The sequence below is a fragment of the Hoplias malabaricus genome, chromosome 2 (genome assembly GCF_029633855.1).
Source record: "Hoplias malabaricus isolate fHopMal1 chromosome 2, fHopMal1.hap1, whole genome shotgun sequence".
NCBI classification, from domain to species: domain Eukaryota; kingdom Metazoa; phylum Chordata; class Actinopteri; order Characiformes; family Erythrinidae; genus Hoplias; species Hoplias malabaricus.
Window position 1 is genome coordinate 50,841,048 of NC_089801.1, and position 17,059 is coordinate 50,858,106.

At 37.2% G+C, this 17,059-nt stretch overlaps 1 protein-coding gene across 1 annotated transcript in view; it reads left to right on the forward strand.

Annotated features, from left to right (window-relative positions):
* The window catches only part of prom1b (prominin 1 b), a 68,699-nt gene that overhangs the window by 2,602 nt on the left and 49,038 nt on the right, over positions 1-17,059 (forward strand). The window contains exons 2-4 of the mRNA XM_066660047.1: positions 14,134-14,195; positions 14,330-14,356; positions 15,285-15,490. Coding sequence (XP_066516144.1) covers positions 14,134-14,195; positions 14,330-14,356; positions 15,285-15,490 — 295 coding nt within the window. The remainder of the gene's footprint in view (positions 1-14,133; positions 14,196-14,329; positions 14,357-15,284; positions 15,491-17,059) is intronic.

The window sequence follows — 17,059 nt, forward strand, 5'->3', positions numbered from 1 at the left end:
GCATGCAACCTACAAAACATACATGCAGCCTTTAACATTACATAGCCACGAGAAACCATGGCAAACATTCAGATATCAGGTTTGTTGCAAATAAATAATTTACATTGATTTGGAATTGCAAAAATCAGCCTGCCATGCCTTTCAGTGTTTCATATTGATTACTCAAAATATCAAATTCGGACAAAACAGCCTGGGAAGGCTGTTTTCCCTGTTTTAGTGGATCTGACACCTCATTCACATGTTAAATAAATTCAAACATGAAAAGTTGTCAACATATTCACAGAAATGCCTTCTACGAACAACTTAGGCTACATTCACACAGCAGGTAAGTGTCCCAAATAAGATTTTGTTTGTCTGTTCGTATCTATTCATGGGTTGCAGCTGAGGTCACAGTGTAGAGTAGCCATCATGCTGGTGACCTACTCATTACTCAAACACACAGCTCAAGTAAAAATTGTGATATTTAAATTGTTTTATTGTTTCTGTCAACATTTAGTCCTCATTTAGACATTTAAAAAAATGTAGGTATGGTTCCCTGACCCATTTATTCATATCACAATTGAAAACAAAGCTCTGTTCATGAGTAGAGGAACTCGGGCTACGTCCCAAAGTAGCGCTATACTCCCTACATATTGCATATCACAGATAATACAACTAATAATACAGACAGTAATTAGACACTCATTCAAAAAACTTGAATCTTATAGCTCACTGAAAATAATTTTCAACATGCAGCGCACTACCTTAGTGCAGGAACTGTTATTTTATGACCGACTGTGCCATACTGAGGGTGAAGGGAGACATTTGGGATTCTACCTTGGCTTTGCTGCAGCATTGAAACTCTCACTGATCACTCATACTTTCAGACAAGGAGAACTACTTTATTAAACTTTAAGCTAAACCAGATGAGTAATTTATGCATGCAGTCGCAATAAAATATTGTCCTCCAAAAATAATTCCACTCTCAGAGTGCAGGGGCCACTGCATCAGATAATTTACTCCATGAACAGGTGGAAAAGATGAGACAAAAGAATGTGGCTTGTGTCTGTAGTCAGTTACACACTAAAACAAAATAAGAGGATTACTGAAGCTTGTATGTTATGTATGAATAACTCACACAGATTCATTTTGTTTGTTTTTTTTTTTTGTTATTATTGTTGTTGTTGTTGTTTTTTGCCATGATGATCACTGATTTGTTACCTGCAAATAATCAAATGCATGTTTATTTTTACCCGACTCTGGGGCATATAGCTTGGGACAAGCAGATAAAACTGTCTTGCGGTTTTGAACCTTACCTTAACTCGTGGTGCTGTATGCATGCCCATGAACAGGGAAGGCCTTATGGATTATACAGGAGGGTTTTGGAAGCAGCAGTGTGAGGTGTTTCCAAAACCTCCCTGAGCTCCAGCAGCCACCTGAACCCAACACTACTGACTGTTCTGGGACCTCATAATTTACAAATGAAGCCTGAGGAGCCATCACATAATTACTGTTCTTGTTACAATGATGGCATTGTGACTCTTGCCATATTATGGATGCAAGCAAATGCAGTTTTGCAAATGCTGTGTTGAAGTCAGTGGTGTTATCCACTACACCAGTGGTTCTTAAACTGGAGGATGTGACCATTCAGTGGGTTAACAACTTTTTTTTTTTTTTTTTTTAACATTTCAACCCTATCGTTTTTAAAACTAGGCTAGAAATGCACAAGACTCTACCAGACTTGACATTTACATTTGACAGTGTAAATGCACCTTTAAAGGTACAACAGTGGTGTTAAAGTCCAGTTGTGTTCCCTAAATGTACACAAATCTGAACCCCCAACCCCGGGCAAACTGCATCAGACACAGCCAATTGGTAAAATCCTTTGATGGAACCCAAAATCCCTGGTGGTGCCCCTAGGTGTTATTCTACTTACTGTATGACATTCTCCCACTGTACTCATGACACATATTTGGCAATAATGTGAAATAGAAAAATCGCTTTTATTGATCCTCTTCTCTGTATTGAACCAATCTGTGGTAGTGAACACACAAACAGACACTAGTGAGCAATTCTTCACACACGTTAGGGGCAGTGAACACACAACCGATGCAGCAGGTTGCTGCATTAATTAACTGATGATAAAACAACGTCCATTTTAATTTCAGGTTGCTTTTAATATACCGTATCAAGCTTCAAAGAAGGAGACTGGAGGCAAGGCCATCCTACTCAAGGACACTCTTTGTTACACCTTAACAGGGCATAGAAAACAAGGGCACAGGGCAGAGATTGGCACTAGTGTAAACAAGGGTGGGGTGGGATTTATTCAATGCTTCACACCCTTAGAGCAGGTTGACCAGCTTCTCACACACCTCTCACAAAACTACACAGTCCATCACACAAACACAGTCCATCACACAAACAAACTTGAATACACATAACTCCGTACATATCTCCGTAAAAACCCTGAAACAGCTCAAACTGTTTAAGGGGTGCAGTGATGCAAGTATAGTGGTTCTCGTGAGTTCTGATGTGTCCAAGACCCCCCAGCCCCATCTCCATATTCCATGTCTGACGCAACAGTATAATTTACAAAATTGGATTTGTTTACCTTGACTATACAATAGGCACTTCTGTTGTAAAGGTATGTTGTCCTAAGTATACTGAGAAAACTTACAATGTCAAGCATCAGTCGTGCTTTATGGTCATTAATGAAACTTGACCTCTGCATTTAACTCATTCATGACAGTTAACACACAGTCGCTTTAGTGATTAGGGGCTGTGAACACACACACACCCAGAGCAGTGGGCAGCCACCTCAGCATCCAGGGAGCATTTTTTGGGAATTAGGTGCTTTGCTCAAGGGCACTTCAGCCGTAGAATTTCCTGCCGGTTGTGGGGAGTGAACTAGCAACTGGGCTGATTCTGTCACCCTTCAAGGTCCTGCTAGGTCTAATGAGCCTCAGGACTACATTTCCCAGCATCCTCCTGCAGGTCTCAGTCACTCTACTGCCAGTCACAGTCAGGTTCACTGCATCATTTCAGTTTTCATTGGGTACACCTGGGTCTCTGGCTATTTAAACCACCTTGTGAACTTCTTTCTGTGTATTTCAGTGTATACTAAGCAACTTTCAGTGATTTATATTTTTGTGCTTCTGACACTGTTTTTGTTCTTGGGTTTCTGTCTCTCAGTCTAACCCTTGTTAGTATGGTTGCCTGTAGTGATTGGCAAATGAAGCCTCATGGACCTTTTGAAGCTTTCCATCCAACTGAATCAGAAAAGGTTAATTTCTTTAGGCTTAATGTGAACACAAACCCCACATTTGGGTTAAAACTTGTATTGTCATTTCAACTATTTGTTATGGACCCTTGACTATCTTGCAACAGTGTCAACATGGGAGTAATCACTGTCAAGAAATAAAAACACCTTAATTAGATTTTGTGTAGTTAAGTCATTCATCTAATCTGTTTTTGATGTTTGTGTGATTATAACAGAGGTTTATTAATGTCAAAAAATGTTTTGGAATGATTTCAGTCATGTTCATAAATCAAATAGGACATAAGATGTTTATGTTAAAGCTGTTGCAATGTTTTCCAAATATGGGATATTGATTGGCGTTATGCATACTGGGGTGATGGGGGAGGGTGAACAAGCTCCTCTATGTCACAGGCAAATTAGCGAAACTTCATTACAAACACTAACTCGCGAATTTTGTGGGGTTCCACTGCACTTCATATATGTTCATAAATTATGCCATTACTTAAACCGCTTCCTGAACTTGTGAAGGCTTCACCCTTAAATACACAGGTACACACTTCATAAAAGACTTCCTGGATTTCTTGATATATGCTCCAAAGCCTCTGCACAGTACATCCCATCACTTTTTGCCTGATTGTTTAAGTGTTTTTTGGCTTCTGATCTCTGCACAGTTTTAGGACCTCAATTATTGTACTGTGCCTTTTTGTTAACAAATAGCTTTGTATTTTATCCATATGTTTCTTGCCCCTTTATATACATGCATGACATAAGGGAGTTATATCAAGAGTGATTATCTGTGGTGTAATTATAGTGCATTATTTTAATCTTGCAGGGTGATCAGTGATTATTAGGGGAGATTTATCTTAGCTGAGACAGAGGGAGTGCTTCCAGATTTAACCCAGATTTAGCCCCAGATGCCCTTTACATGCAGTGTTTATTCTGAATCATCTTTATCCTCCCCTGTGTGGCGTGTAAATGGATTTTGTCCTGGTACTTATCAAAATTCAACCATTATGTACAATATATATGTACAAACAGATATTAAAGATTTGACATATATTTTGGCACTGAGGGCATAGGCTTTGGGTGTATGATTGTTGAAAACTGGGCTCTGTTGTACAATGGACTTCTAGATTTAGGTCTGAGGCCTTTTAAAAGTGTGAGTTTTATATACCATTATACTTGAGACTTTATTCTCTTTGGAAGAGTGAATATTGATTGTGAAACATTTTTATAGCCTTTGTAAGTCACTTTAGACAGGACAGTCTGTGAAATTGCGCTAATGTAGATCTACCAGGAAGAACGTGAGAAATCAGTCCTTCATTTAAATTGTCTCAACTTTTGCATACAAATATCCATTTACCTCAGGGCTAACAAAATATGCCGAGCAAGAGATGGGCTATAGTCTGTAATTGTAGAACTACATAGTGCACCTCTATGGTCAGTGGAGTTTATTAAAAGGACAGTGAATATAGAATATTAGTGTTGTGCACCTGTTCTCTTTCAAGTCGATGGTCTGACCCCCCTCTCTGGCTCAATGACATTTGACATAGAGCTTAATTTTTTATGACCCATATTTGACAGTGATAGAAAGGATGGAGATTCTGATATGTGTTGTCCTTTTTTATAGGTTACACTACAGTATATCAGAGATTGTTTTATTATTTAAAAGTAAAAAATTATTAAGTAAAAAATGCCTTCTTTGTGTAGCCTATGAGGTTTTCTCAAACGTCATTTCCCTGGCATGAGATATGTAGACTGATCTCTATGGTAATTATTTCTAATGTGTCTGCTGCATATAACACCACATACCAGCTATTAATGGCAAAAGGGTTTTTATCTGATCTACAAACTGTAAACCATTTTTGGGACAGATGGGCTAAAATCAGCCTGATATGTAGTTGCTTTGTCCATGGCACAACTGGATTAGACCATTTATCCAAAAATGAGGGGTGTTTTGCCCAAAAAAGTGAAGTAAAGCATGTTTTAGAACAGTTATATACTGCCAGAAACACCCTATGACTGAGTATCAGCTTGCCTATCCATGCAGCCTTTTCAACGCTGCTGTCCCAAAATAATATTTTCTTTATCCTTGGCATTTGAGCAAGTGTGTGTGTGCGTGTGTGTGCGTGTGTGTGTTTGTGTGCGTGTGTGTGCGCTGGTGTATGGTGTTTTTATGTCTGAAAAAATGTTGCTTTTACTTATGCAAGCAAAGCTACTTTCTAGCACCATGCTGGGAGAGAAAGGAAAAGAGAGAGTGGGATGAGGGGAGAAAGGTGAGGTAAAGCAGAATTTGTGTGAGAAAATGGAGTGGGAAGGAAGGTAGAAAAGGGGGATTGAGGATTATAGAGGGAGAGAAAGGGAGCGCAAGAGATTGAAATTGAAAATGAAAGAGGTAAAAATACAAGCAGAAAAGAGGGATCGCTTAACTGCCCAGTAGCAGGACCCTGTAAAGAGGATTAACCATATGCCGCTTCATACAGTTCATTCTGCCTCATTCAAACACACACACAAACTGCAGCCAATGTTAGTGCTAGAGTTCTAAAACAAAATATAAAAAACAAAAATAAACAGGCTTTTGAAGGGCTCACATATTGGGGAACAGATTTTAATGTTTTTATTTTAAAGAAAGAGTGTAATGTGGTTTGGTTGGTTTGTTTATTTATGCCATCAACATTTTTGCCAGAGATTCTGTGTAGAAACTATTCCAGGAGGAGTCTACCATCATCATTGTAAAAGCTGCAACTTGGAGCAAGCAAGAGACACAAGGCTAAGTGTAAACAAGCACACACTGAACCATTTGTTACAAAGTCGCACAGTGTCTAAATTAAAATTAAACAGGGTTTTGTAAGATGAGTGGTATCAGTGAATATTTTGCAACAGTATATAACCAACATGGCAAAAAACACTAATATAATAAAAATAAAAGTAAAACTAACTGTAATATACCTTTTATACTGTTATTTGCAAAGCAAAATAAATGAACATGAACTGTGTTCTTCCTCATATATTAGCCTAGCCTATCACAATTTTGAAGTTAATTGGATAAATTCCATGAAGTGTAATTTTGGATGGCTGATCATTTCAACGTATTTTTTTTTTAATAAATAGTCTGTGATCTAAGGATGGCTTTTATTGTCTGTTCTCAGAAAATTAATTTCGGCCTTGAAGCTGCCCCTACACTGAAGTTCTCACGGACTCCTAACTATTATTACCAGTAGATTGACCAGAGGAGGATAGGTCACCCCTTGTGAGCCTTGGTTCCTCTCAAGGTTTCTTCCTCAGCTGAGGGAGTTTTTCCTTGCCCTTGCCACTGTCGCCCCAGGCTTGCTCACCTGTTTTTTTTTTTTTTTTTACATTTCATGTCAAATCTTTGTCTTACTGGAATTCTGTGAAGCTGCTTTGTGACAACATCAGTTTTAAAAAGCGCTATACAAATAAATTTGATTTAATTAGATTTGATATTCAGCTCTGTGGTTTGTGGGCCTGTTTGCATTCTGACCAAATTATATTGGATTTTTGGTTCACACTCAAAACCTGACGTGGATTATGTTGAGCTCATTCAGAAAGGTCTCAGAGAGGGGAGTATTCAGTTTTGTTCTCTTTGTAATCTCACTCCTTTGCATGATTAACAGCCACAAATGTTCTAGGAAGAGTTTACACTAGGGATGGGCAGTATTCATATTTTTCTTACCACACATCAACAAAGGGTTTTTGGCACTGTGCAGTTCAGCTCAGCACAGCCCGACAGTGCTTAGTGACACACGTGTTGACAATAACATTTCTGAGAGAGCAAATTTCAGCGACTGGTGCTGGAGGACCAGAAAAGTTACAAATAAGCGAAAAATGTCTCTACACTGTTTAGAAGTTAACTTTTTAGTTAGCTGGCTAGCTAACAGACACTAATGGTTTAGCACACCACATCAGATGATTTTCCAGTGAACTGAGGTTCAAAGCATACACAATTCCAGCTAAAGCCTCATACCTGTGTCCTCTGAGTACTTTGTCTTCAGCTTCCTTCCTCTGTCTTATAACCCAATCTCAGAGCTAAACTCATAACTGCGGTGAACTATTGCGCTTGTGTTTTTTTTCCCCCAACCATTTTCAGACTGTGACATCACCAGTCAGTGAACATGGTGACCTTAGATTAATCTGTTATTTTCAGATCTGTTCATCTATTACAGAGTCTCATTTTGTTAACATTTCTTTTTTTATGTAAATTATACACACTGAATTAAAATTAAAATGGACAAACTTTGTGTTATTTCTTTCATTGTATATAACAGTTTAACTGTTTGTAATCATTACACTGGGCAGTGTAAATCCCATCATTAAACAAAAATCAGTGATATCAATACAGGGTGGGCCATTTATATGGATACATCTTAATAAAATGGGAATTGTTGGTGATATTAACTTCCTGTTTCTGGCACATTAGTATATGGGAGGGGTGAAACTTTTCAAGATGGATGGTGTCCATGGTGGCCATTTTGAAGTCGGCCATTTTGGATCCAACTTTTGTTTTTTCAATGGGAAGAGGGTCATGTGACACATTAAATTATTGGGAATTTCACAAGAAAAACATAACCTTATTTTTTCATGAGTTATTTACAAGTTTCTGACCACTTATAAAATGTGTTCAAAGTGCTACCTATTGTGTTGGATTGTCAACGCAACCCTTTTCTCCCACTCACCAACCATATATATACCAACCATTCCTATTATATTAATGTGTATCCATATAAATGGCCCATCCTGTATAATTGGTTTAGACCCTCATTTTGACTTGTCTGCCTGTTTGATTGTGTCAGTAGTTGAGTTGCCCCTGTTGTTGCTCTGCACACCCATTGTTCAACATGACTTTAATGTTCATTAATGTTGTCTTGCTATGGTCTTCAAGGAGTGAATCAATAAACGTCCTGCAGCTTTTGCCATCAATGGAGGCTGTTGCTGTAGCAGCTTGGGTTACTGTCACTGGGCATGGGCCCAGTTGTAGGTCTGATTCTTGTTAATGTTTAAGTTTGTTTGTATCTGAGAGTGCTTGGGAGTAATGGCATCTTATGTCCAGCTTTCCAGTTGCTATGACAGCTGGGGAAAATCTCACACATCTGTGTCACTGCATACTGATGAGCACCTATCCATCTGTTCCCAAACACATGCCTTGAGCGATCCAGATAAACACTATCTGATCTCCAGGGAATTCTACTGTTTAGTCTCAACAGGTGATTAAGTTTTCTGGGACAGATTGAAAAACACACTTGCATATACACAATTTGTTGCACAATAGTTTACACAATATGTTGCTGTTCCTTATCAATAGTGCTGCTGTGTAATTTGAAGCCATCTCTGTGGTATATTATAGCAGTTGCTGTGCCTAATCATTTTACCGAATTTGGCCACAACTTCTTTCCATAATTCACTAGTTTTACAGAGTCTAGTGATGTAATAGCGTTTTTTATTAGGCACAGCGTCATTACAGTTGAGGTCAGAAGGTGGATGACATTGTTTTCTATGCTGAAATATGGATTAAATCTCTCTCTCTCTTTCACGCACACACACATACAACTGCTGGGAGAAGTTTGGCAGTGTCTTCTTTTTCTTGTGCTTCATTAAATCCACATATTTCTCTCATAAAGTTGTTGAAGCCAGCATATCGAGTTGTTGTATTGTCTGAGCTGTGATCTCGTACCACAGGACCCTGACAGAGCAAATACAGTTATGCGCTGCAATAACACACCATTGTGGTGGTGTGTTAGTGTGTGTTGTACTTGTATGAGTGGATCAGACACACGAGAGCTGCTCAAGTTTTTTAAAACACTCAGTGTGACTGTTGGATTGAGAATAGTCCACCAACTAAAATATCCAGCCAACAGCGTCCTCTGTCAATGTCGGAACACACACTAACACACCACCACAGTGTCAATGTCAATTCAGTGCTGAGAATGATCCACTTCCCAAATCATATCTGCTCAGTAGGTAGGACCAGTATGGTCTTGACCATTGAAGAACAAGACAAAGTGAGCAAGACAGAGTATGCATAACAAGAGACAGACCATAGTCTGTGATTGTTGAACTATAAAGTGCTTTTGGGTACAGTGGAGCTGAGAGAATGGACAGTTAGTGTAAACAAGGAGGTGATCATAAGGTTATGGTTGATCGGTGTATAGTCGGGATGGCAATATTTAAAATCACTTGAACTGTTGGACAAGCTGATGCTCAGCCACAGATAACTCTGTGCTGTGTTCTATTTACCTAAGAAATTAGATATCAGTGCTGGGAATAATGTCACACCTGTGTTGACCTTGTTCCTGTTAAACATTCTGCAAAAAATTATGGTCCACTCTTGTTAGCTTGTCAAAGGTGAGAACTGTAGCAATACTAGTTGATAAAAGCGTGTTATGTGGTATTTTACTCATCCAAACCCCATGGAAATAAGTTTACATATAGAAGTTGGACATTACTATGTGTACAACCGATTTAATGAGACACAGATAGAAGCACTAATATACTGTATGAGACTACTGCTTTTAAACACCGTTGATGTGTGGGCAGCCATCTTGGATTCTGAAGTCAGTGCCGGTGAGGCTCTCTTGACTTTCTGAGTAGGAAATCTGACTTGTGAGAGTTTTCCAGCTGAAATTTCCTACTTGTAACTCAGAAATTCTGAGATACAAGTTCAAATGGAACACACTTTTAGAGAATTAATAAATATATGCTTTAGTCTGGTTTTATATCCACTGATGACCATTTTGAAGAAATTTAGTCATTGCATATATATATGTAATAAACCCTTAGTTTGTGTTTGGGACAGTGTAAATATAGTTTGGAAACGCACACCAGGCAAGTTTGTTCCCTGTTTAATTAGATAACCAGGACCCCCAAGCATTATTTTGTTTGTTTATGTATACATAGGAATATGAAACTCACATCAGTACAGTACCCTGTGGTAAACTTAATTGCAAATTAACACCATTTGTCATGCTTAAAACATATGCATTACTTTGAACAATCATGTAATACCACATGATGTAAAAAATTAGTTACCAGTAAATTGACCTGTAAGAGATTTTTTCTTTGTGTGATGTTGTATATGTCAAACCAGAGATAAAATGCTACTCTGTTCACTCCAAACCAACAGAACCAAATTTCAAACACAGTTGCAGCCGTTACAGGAGCATAAAGCAAAAATAAATATTGGATGGACTTTCAAGATCATGGAGGCCTAATAAGGGGTCATGGGGTTTACTGGGTTATAAGACATACAGAATGTATGGATTATTGGATAATCAGCTTTTCCTTTGTGTTGTGACTGCTTATATGTAGGTCATGTTAGGTCATGGGTGTATTTTAAATACAGTATGATTCACAGAAGACACAGATAGGCAGGCACAAAAGGTTAAAGTCTTTACTGTTAGCTCTTATTCAGATGGGTTTGGTCTGAGATCTGAAACCATGTGATTTAAGATGGCGTGCTTATATATATATATATATATATATATATATATATATATATATATATATATATATATAACCATGTCTGTGTATGAGAGAAACTTAAGTTCATTAAAATATTCAGAATTAAAAACAGCATTAAAAAAATATATTTCATGCTAACCATAACAAGATATTTTGTATACACAGAACTATTATGTAGAGAGATTTCCGAAATTTACAGTAGCTAGCATAGATGAGATTGACCTAGAAGCTCAGCTATACAGGTTAAACAGGCTTGCTGGGACACCTTCCAAACACAGTACTATATTTCTCACATTTGGGAAAAATTATATTGGATGTGTGGAAAAATAAGTAAATTCATGTCACATCTCTTGAACATCTGATGAAGCAAAGCTGCCTCAAACAGCCTCAGGTGAAATGTACGGTATTATCAATTTCTGCAACGGGCCGTTGTGGGTGGGGCATACAAGCAGAAATAAACCTGTTTCCTAAATGGTCAGTTGGTATAAATTGGAGTTTTAACATTTGATTCAAATACAAAATATTTCTTCAAGTAGGCCTGTCACAATTTAATTATTGACTTATTGTACAATATATTGGCATTTCTTCAATGATATTTGCTGATCTTAATATTGCCCATGGTGTTTTCTTGCATGTTTGTTTACATAAGAATGTCACTAGTATTTTAACCACTAGCTCTCTTCTGTTTGGTTTTCTACGGTCTCTCTGTTCTGGGGCCATTATATCAATATGTTTGAAAAGTGGGGTTTTCTTTTATTTGTGTTTTATTTAATATTTTGAAACTTTTTTTAATTTTCCAAATCCAATACCTGAATATTCTTAATAACTATGTTTTGCTAAAAGTTCATTGTTCTTTAAAGGGGTGTAATTGCATAAAATGTTCTTAAAATTAAAATAATATAGTTTATTAAATATTTTTTCTGAGACAATATATCATGCACAAAAGACTAGTTATTGTGACAGGCCTATTTTTAGGTGTCAAAAATGTGGGTTAAGGATGGCAATATATTAATATTTTATTTATTGATGAGCTGATCCACATTTATTCAGTTCTGATCTGTTTCTGATACACAACTGCCAATAACGATAGCGATTCTGATAAAGCTCTTTTTATTTTAATATTATCATTATCCATATTGTTTTGGCTTTGTGTTTTGTAGTACATCATGAGGCTGAAATAGAGAAAACACAGCGCTTATTTTTAGAAGAGGAAAAATATACACACACTGCATTGAATTTAAATTAATTCCAAAGGAATTTGTTACTCTCCTACACTTGTCAGATCCTCCTACCCAGAACATACTATCAGTGAGGTTGTAAAGTATATGTAAAGTAATGTTAGTAACAATGCAAATTTGAGGTTAACACCTAAGCCACACATTTATTCTCTTGTCATGTCAGCTGTATTTATTTTCTTGATGGCAGATAATATCTGAGCATTATCTAGTCAAACCAATAGCTAATGTTATGTGCTCACTCAAGCCCTGTCCACACACATCCGGATATTTTTAAAAACATTATTAACACAATGAAAATGCAGACAAAAATGTCTGCATTTTCGTCAACGCCATTGTTTTTGAAAATATCCACATTTACACAAGAATGCCAAAAAACTCAAAAATGGTTTTCTCTTTAATTTCTGTCTCTATTAATTTCTTTTCTTCCTTTTCTCATTCTTTGTCTCTGCATCACATTTTCTCTGTTCGTCTGTCTCATTCTTGTAAATATGTAAATAACTTCTATATTGCACTCGATACTGATATAGGAAGTTTTTAGACAATGAACCCTCCAAACTTTTAAAAGCAAACACAGAGATGAGGATGTTGCTCTTTTGCTGTTCCATAGGTGGGTAATATAGATTTTTGCTGTAGATGGAGCTGGTTCGGGAGGAACTATCTGCATGAAAGTAAACACAGACTGAAAGGGCTACAAAATTATGCAACTTAAGTTACAATTGAGTTTCTGTTGCAAGTCAAACTGTGGATAAAAATGTACAGACAGTTTAACTTCAGCAAATTTGCAGAAAAAAAGACTTCAAACTTGACAGTGTGAGCAGTGTATAGAATCAGTTAGCCAAGAAGCTAAACTACAAATTTATATCATGCAAAAGATTACCTAACTTCCTAAAGTTTTTTTCAGAAAACACAACGTCTTAAAGAGTCAATTTGGACTTTTTGTTATTCAGACTATTAAGAAGACATAATTCATGTGTGATGATTTTAATAACTCTTTTAATGTACTTTTCCATATACTAGGACTTCCATACACTAAGTTCAGTGATTAGCGTGATTTTTCTGCTTCAGCGCACTTTGTAAATTAAGGTTTGGACAATTAAAAAATGTATAATTTGTATGGTAAATAAAGTCCCACTATGTTTTTAAATATAATGGGAATTTTTAAGACATTTGAAGACTTGCATGATCCTTAAAAGAATGTAAATACGTGAGTGGATAAAAGTGAATTATGCCATTGTTTTGTATTTTTTATTACATATAGTGGTTGGATCAGTGGGTTTAATGCCTTTTGTTCTTATAGCCAGTGCGATCTGAAAATGTTTTTGCTGCAACAGCAATTAGTATTTTGTATGTGTATTTTAAACAGTAAAAAAATGTAAAATAACATTTCTAATTATTACTTAGGGGCGGCACAGTGGTGCAGCAGGTAGTGTCACACAGCTCCAGGGACCTGGAGGTTGTGGGTTCGAGTCCCTCTCCGGGTGACTGTCTGTGAGGAGTTTGGTGTGTTCTCCCCGTGTCCGCATGGGTTTCCTCCGGGTGCTCAGTTTTCCTCCCACAATCCAAAAACACACTTTGGTAGGTGGATTGGCGACTCAAGCGTAGGTGTGAGTGTGTGATTGAATGTGAGTGTGTTGCCCTGTGAAGGACTGGCACCCCCTCCAGGGTGTATTCCCTCCTTTCACCCAATGATTCCGGGTAGGCTCCGAACCCACTACGACCCTGAACTGCATAAGCAGTTACAGATAAAGAATGAATGAATTATTAGTTAGGGAGTTTATATATATTGTTTTCTTCCTGCTTTCACTATCATGCCTTGTTTTCTTGTTCTTGTTTTTTCATGGCCTTGCTTTGGTTTTTCTCTCTCTTCTCGTGTACTGTCACTGCTCTTTCGTTCTCTGCCATCCTTATCAGCTCCAATGAAATTTTATGTTTCTCAGCTGTGTTTCCCTTATTTCATTTCTGCAGTGATCTAATGATACCAGAGTAACACTGGGTGCTGGTATAAATTTTATTGCCATTACTATTCAAATTAATATTTATTTAATCATGAATTTTTTAAATGAAAACCCAACACTAGGTAAAACTTTTAAATATTTTTTTAACTTAATTATCCGTAAGTACATTTTCTCAGTTTGGAATTATAGATCATAATCTAACTGAAGACCTTTTGTTGTATTGCAGATCTCATTGTGAAGCTTTTACAGCAAAACATGGGAGGAATCAAACCAGAAGAGCTCCAGAAGGTGTGTGTATTGAGTTAGTTATGTTAGCTGTAATGACTGACAAATGTTTTTTTACCCTCATCAAAGTCCTATGACTAAATCTTGAAAATGTTTCTGTCTGTCTTTGCTATTTCTCCAACGTTATGTTGCAACAGCCTGAGAATGTTGTCCTAACGCTACAGGTAACAAACTCTAACTATCATCTTTGCTTTCCATTCCTTTTCCTCTCTTTTCTTATAATTCTTGACTTTCTGATCATTTACTGCTTATTTAGCCATAAAGGTAGAAGCCAGTGTACCTTAACCCAGTCTTTGTCAACCAGAGTCAGTCTGCCTGTTGTCACAGTTTATTTCTGAGAAAGAATGTTTAAAAAACTATGGCTGATGAGTGTGTGTGTGTGTGTGTGTGTGTGTGTGTGTGTGTGTGCGTTTACATACTTCTAAAAGCTGCCATGATAGAAAAAGAGGTTGAGAAAAGCTGCCCTAACCTCCTCATGTGCAGTACAGTATATTATAAGTGTCATAGCTGTTAGTCCTGCTGAGAACATTATTTATTTAAGTCAGTTTGTGCAGTGAGAATGTATCTATTTGGACACCAACCACAACTAAATAAAATTCAATGTAATATGGTGGTTCGATGAGACGTGAATGAGAGACACCTACCCACTGAGAGATAGCTAGGCCAATTCTGGAATCATGCAGTCCTGGGTTTGGATGGTATCAGCAAGGTCAACCATGAAGAAAACAGAGAATGATTAAGAAATAGGAACCAATAAATGTTGTGTTCTGGAATAATTGACCATTAACTATTGACAAATGATTCTCATAAATCATTATGTAAGTCTTTTTTTTTGGTGGGGATGGTATTTTGAGGGTCATATGAAATAATGCCAGGCAGTATTTTTAGTTATATTAAAAGTAATATAGTAAAATTTAGTGCCTTAAAATTGATTCTTGTGACCAAATGTAGTCAAGGACTAATGTATTCAGTAAGCAGTAATTCACTTAGAGCCCTAAGAAATCATTTTAATTTGTTTTCTTAGTTGGTCTAAGAAGTTTGCAGTTTTTTGTATATGAAATAATACTGTCCTCCCCATTTTCGTCTCTGCAGGCTATTTATTATGAGATAGGCTTCATCGTACTAGCGGTATTGGGGATTGTATTTGTGGTGCTCATGCCGCTAGTGGGCTTTTGTTTCTGCCTGTGCCGCTGCTGTGATAACTGTGGTGGGGAGATGCATCAGAGGCACCGCAAAAACGCAGACTGCCAGCGGGGCTTTTATACAGCCACACTCATTGCTTCATCTGTCTTCATCACGTAAGTTTCCAACACCAAAAATGCTATTTTAATATCTGCGTTGCTAGATTAATCCTATTTGGATATAGAGAGAAGATGTTTTATATATTTTATATACAAATGCCTGTTTAAATTTTATGGGGATCATTCTCTTTAGTGATCAGTGTATATTGTATTTTACAATAGCCACACTGTAAAAACATTGAATAGTTAGAATTTAAGCTGAATTCACTCATCTGCCAAGTCGAGTTCATTAAAACAGCATGTATAGAGCACGTTCTGTTCTGTCACACAGTAAAGAGGCTTTTCTCTCATCTGGGTGCTCATGAAAAACAAGAGAGGTGATTTTGTCTTATGGTCATGCTGAATAGCCTGTTTTTAATTAAGGCATTGAACAAAGAAGCATCCAAAGAATTTATTTTTTAAATTTTGTTCCATGCTGTCAGGTGATTTTAAAGGAGGCACCTCAATTGTAAAGCATCCTCTGATGTGGAAAAAGCCACATTTTTTTGGTTGATCTGGAAGGATTTCAGAACACAGTGTAATGTAGCTATGGTAATGTAAACAACCCCAAAACGGCAGGCTTTTGTCCCTTTTTTTAAGCATTTGTTTTCTGGCAAAAGTCTGAAATTTGACTTCTTTTTCTATTACAAACATAAACTTAACTTCAATCGTGAAAGATAAAGAACTGAGTGGTAAGTGGCTAATAAAAGCTGGAATTTCCATCTTATCCAAACCTTAAAGGTTGTTAAAATACCTAAAGCACTTAGGTGATGTTAAAGGCAGTGTCACTGCCACACAGCTTCGGGTCCTTCAGTCTTGGGTTTGATTCATTTCTCGGGACAAATGGCTCCATACTTAGTATTTCCTACATTACCCACTATACAGTGTCTTATAGGGAACTGAATTAAGGAGAGTTATTAATGATTTCAGACACTGTCTCATGTGGGTTTTTAACCAAACAACTTAGTGGATTAAGGCTATCCGCTATCTGCTAATGTACAGGGGTTATACACAACTTTTTGCTGTGCATTGTGGAATTATTAGAGTGCGCTGAAAATTTGTCCACTATGTGCCTTTCAGCAAGAAGCATGTTTTCCCTGCACCTCACACACATTCTACCATAAAATACAATGTATGTGTGCTAGTGGAACGAGATGCTGTCCTGTAATCCACTGTGACATTCTTGAAATAGTACGACTTTAATTTTTAAATAATTATTACTTTATGACATGGTAAATTATTTTTCTATACGTTTCCTTATTCAGCCTCAGTCCAGCCAAAGCCTGAATCACAGAGAGCTGGCCATTTGGTTAAAAAGTTTGAGCACCCCTGCACTAAAGTATATTTACCATAGATCAGTGGTGTTATTTTATGCTAGGACTCTTCACTGTTTGTTTTTTCAGGCACAAGTACAGTTTGGATAGCTATGGCTATGGTAAGGGATTGCTGATGAAAAATCTAGTATAATTTGAATGTGGTTTAATGGATCCCTTGATATCAGCACCATCCTACAAAGTCCATTCATTTAATCATCTTCTGTGACTACTTCATTCTGTTCAGGGTCATAGTGGTGTCCAGAGCCCATCT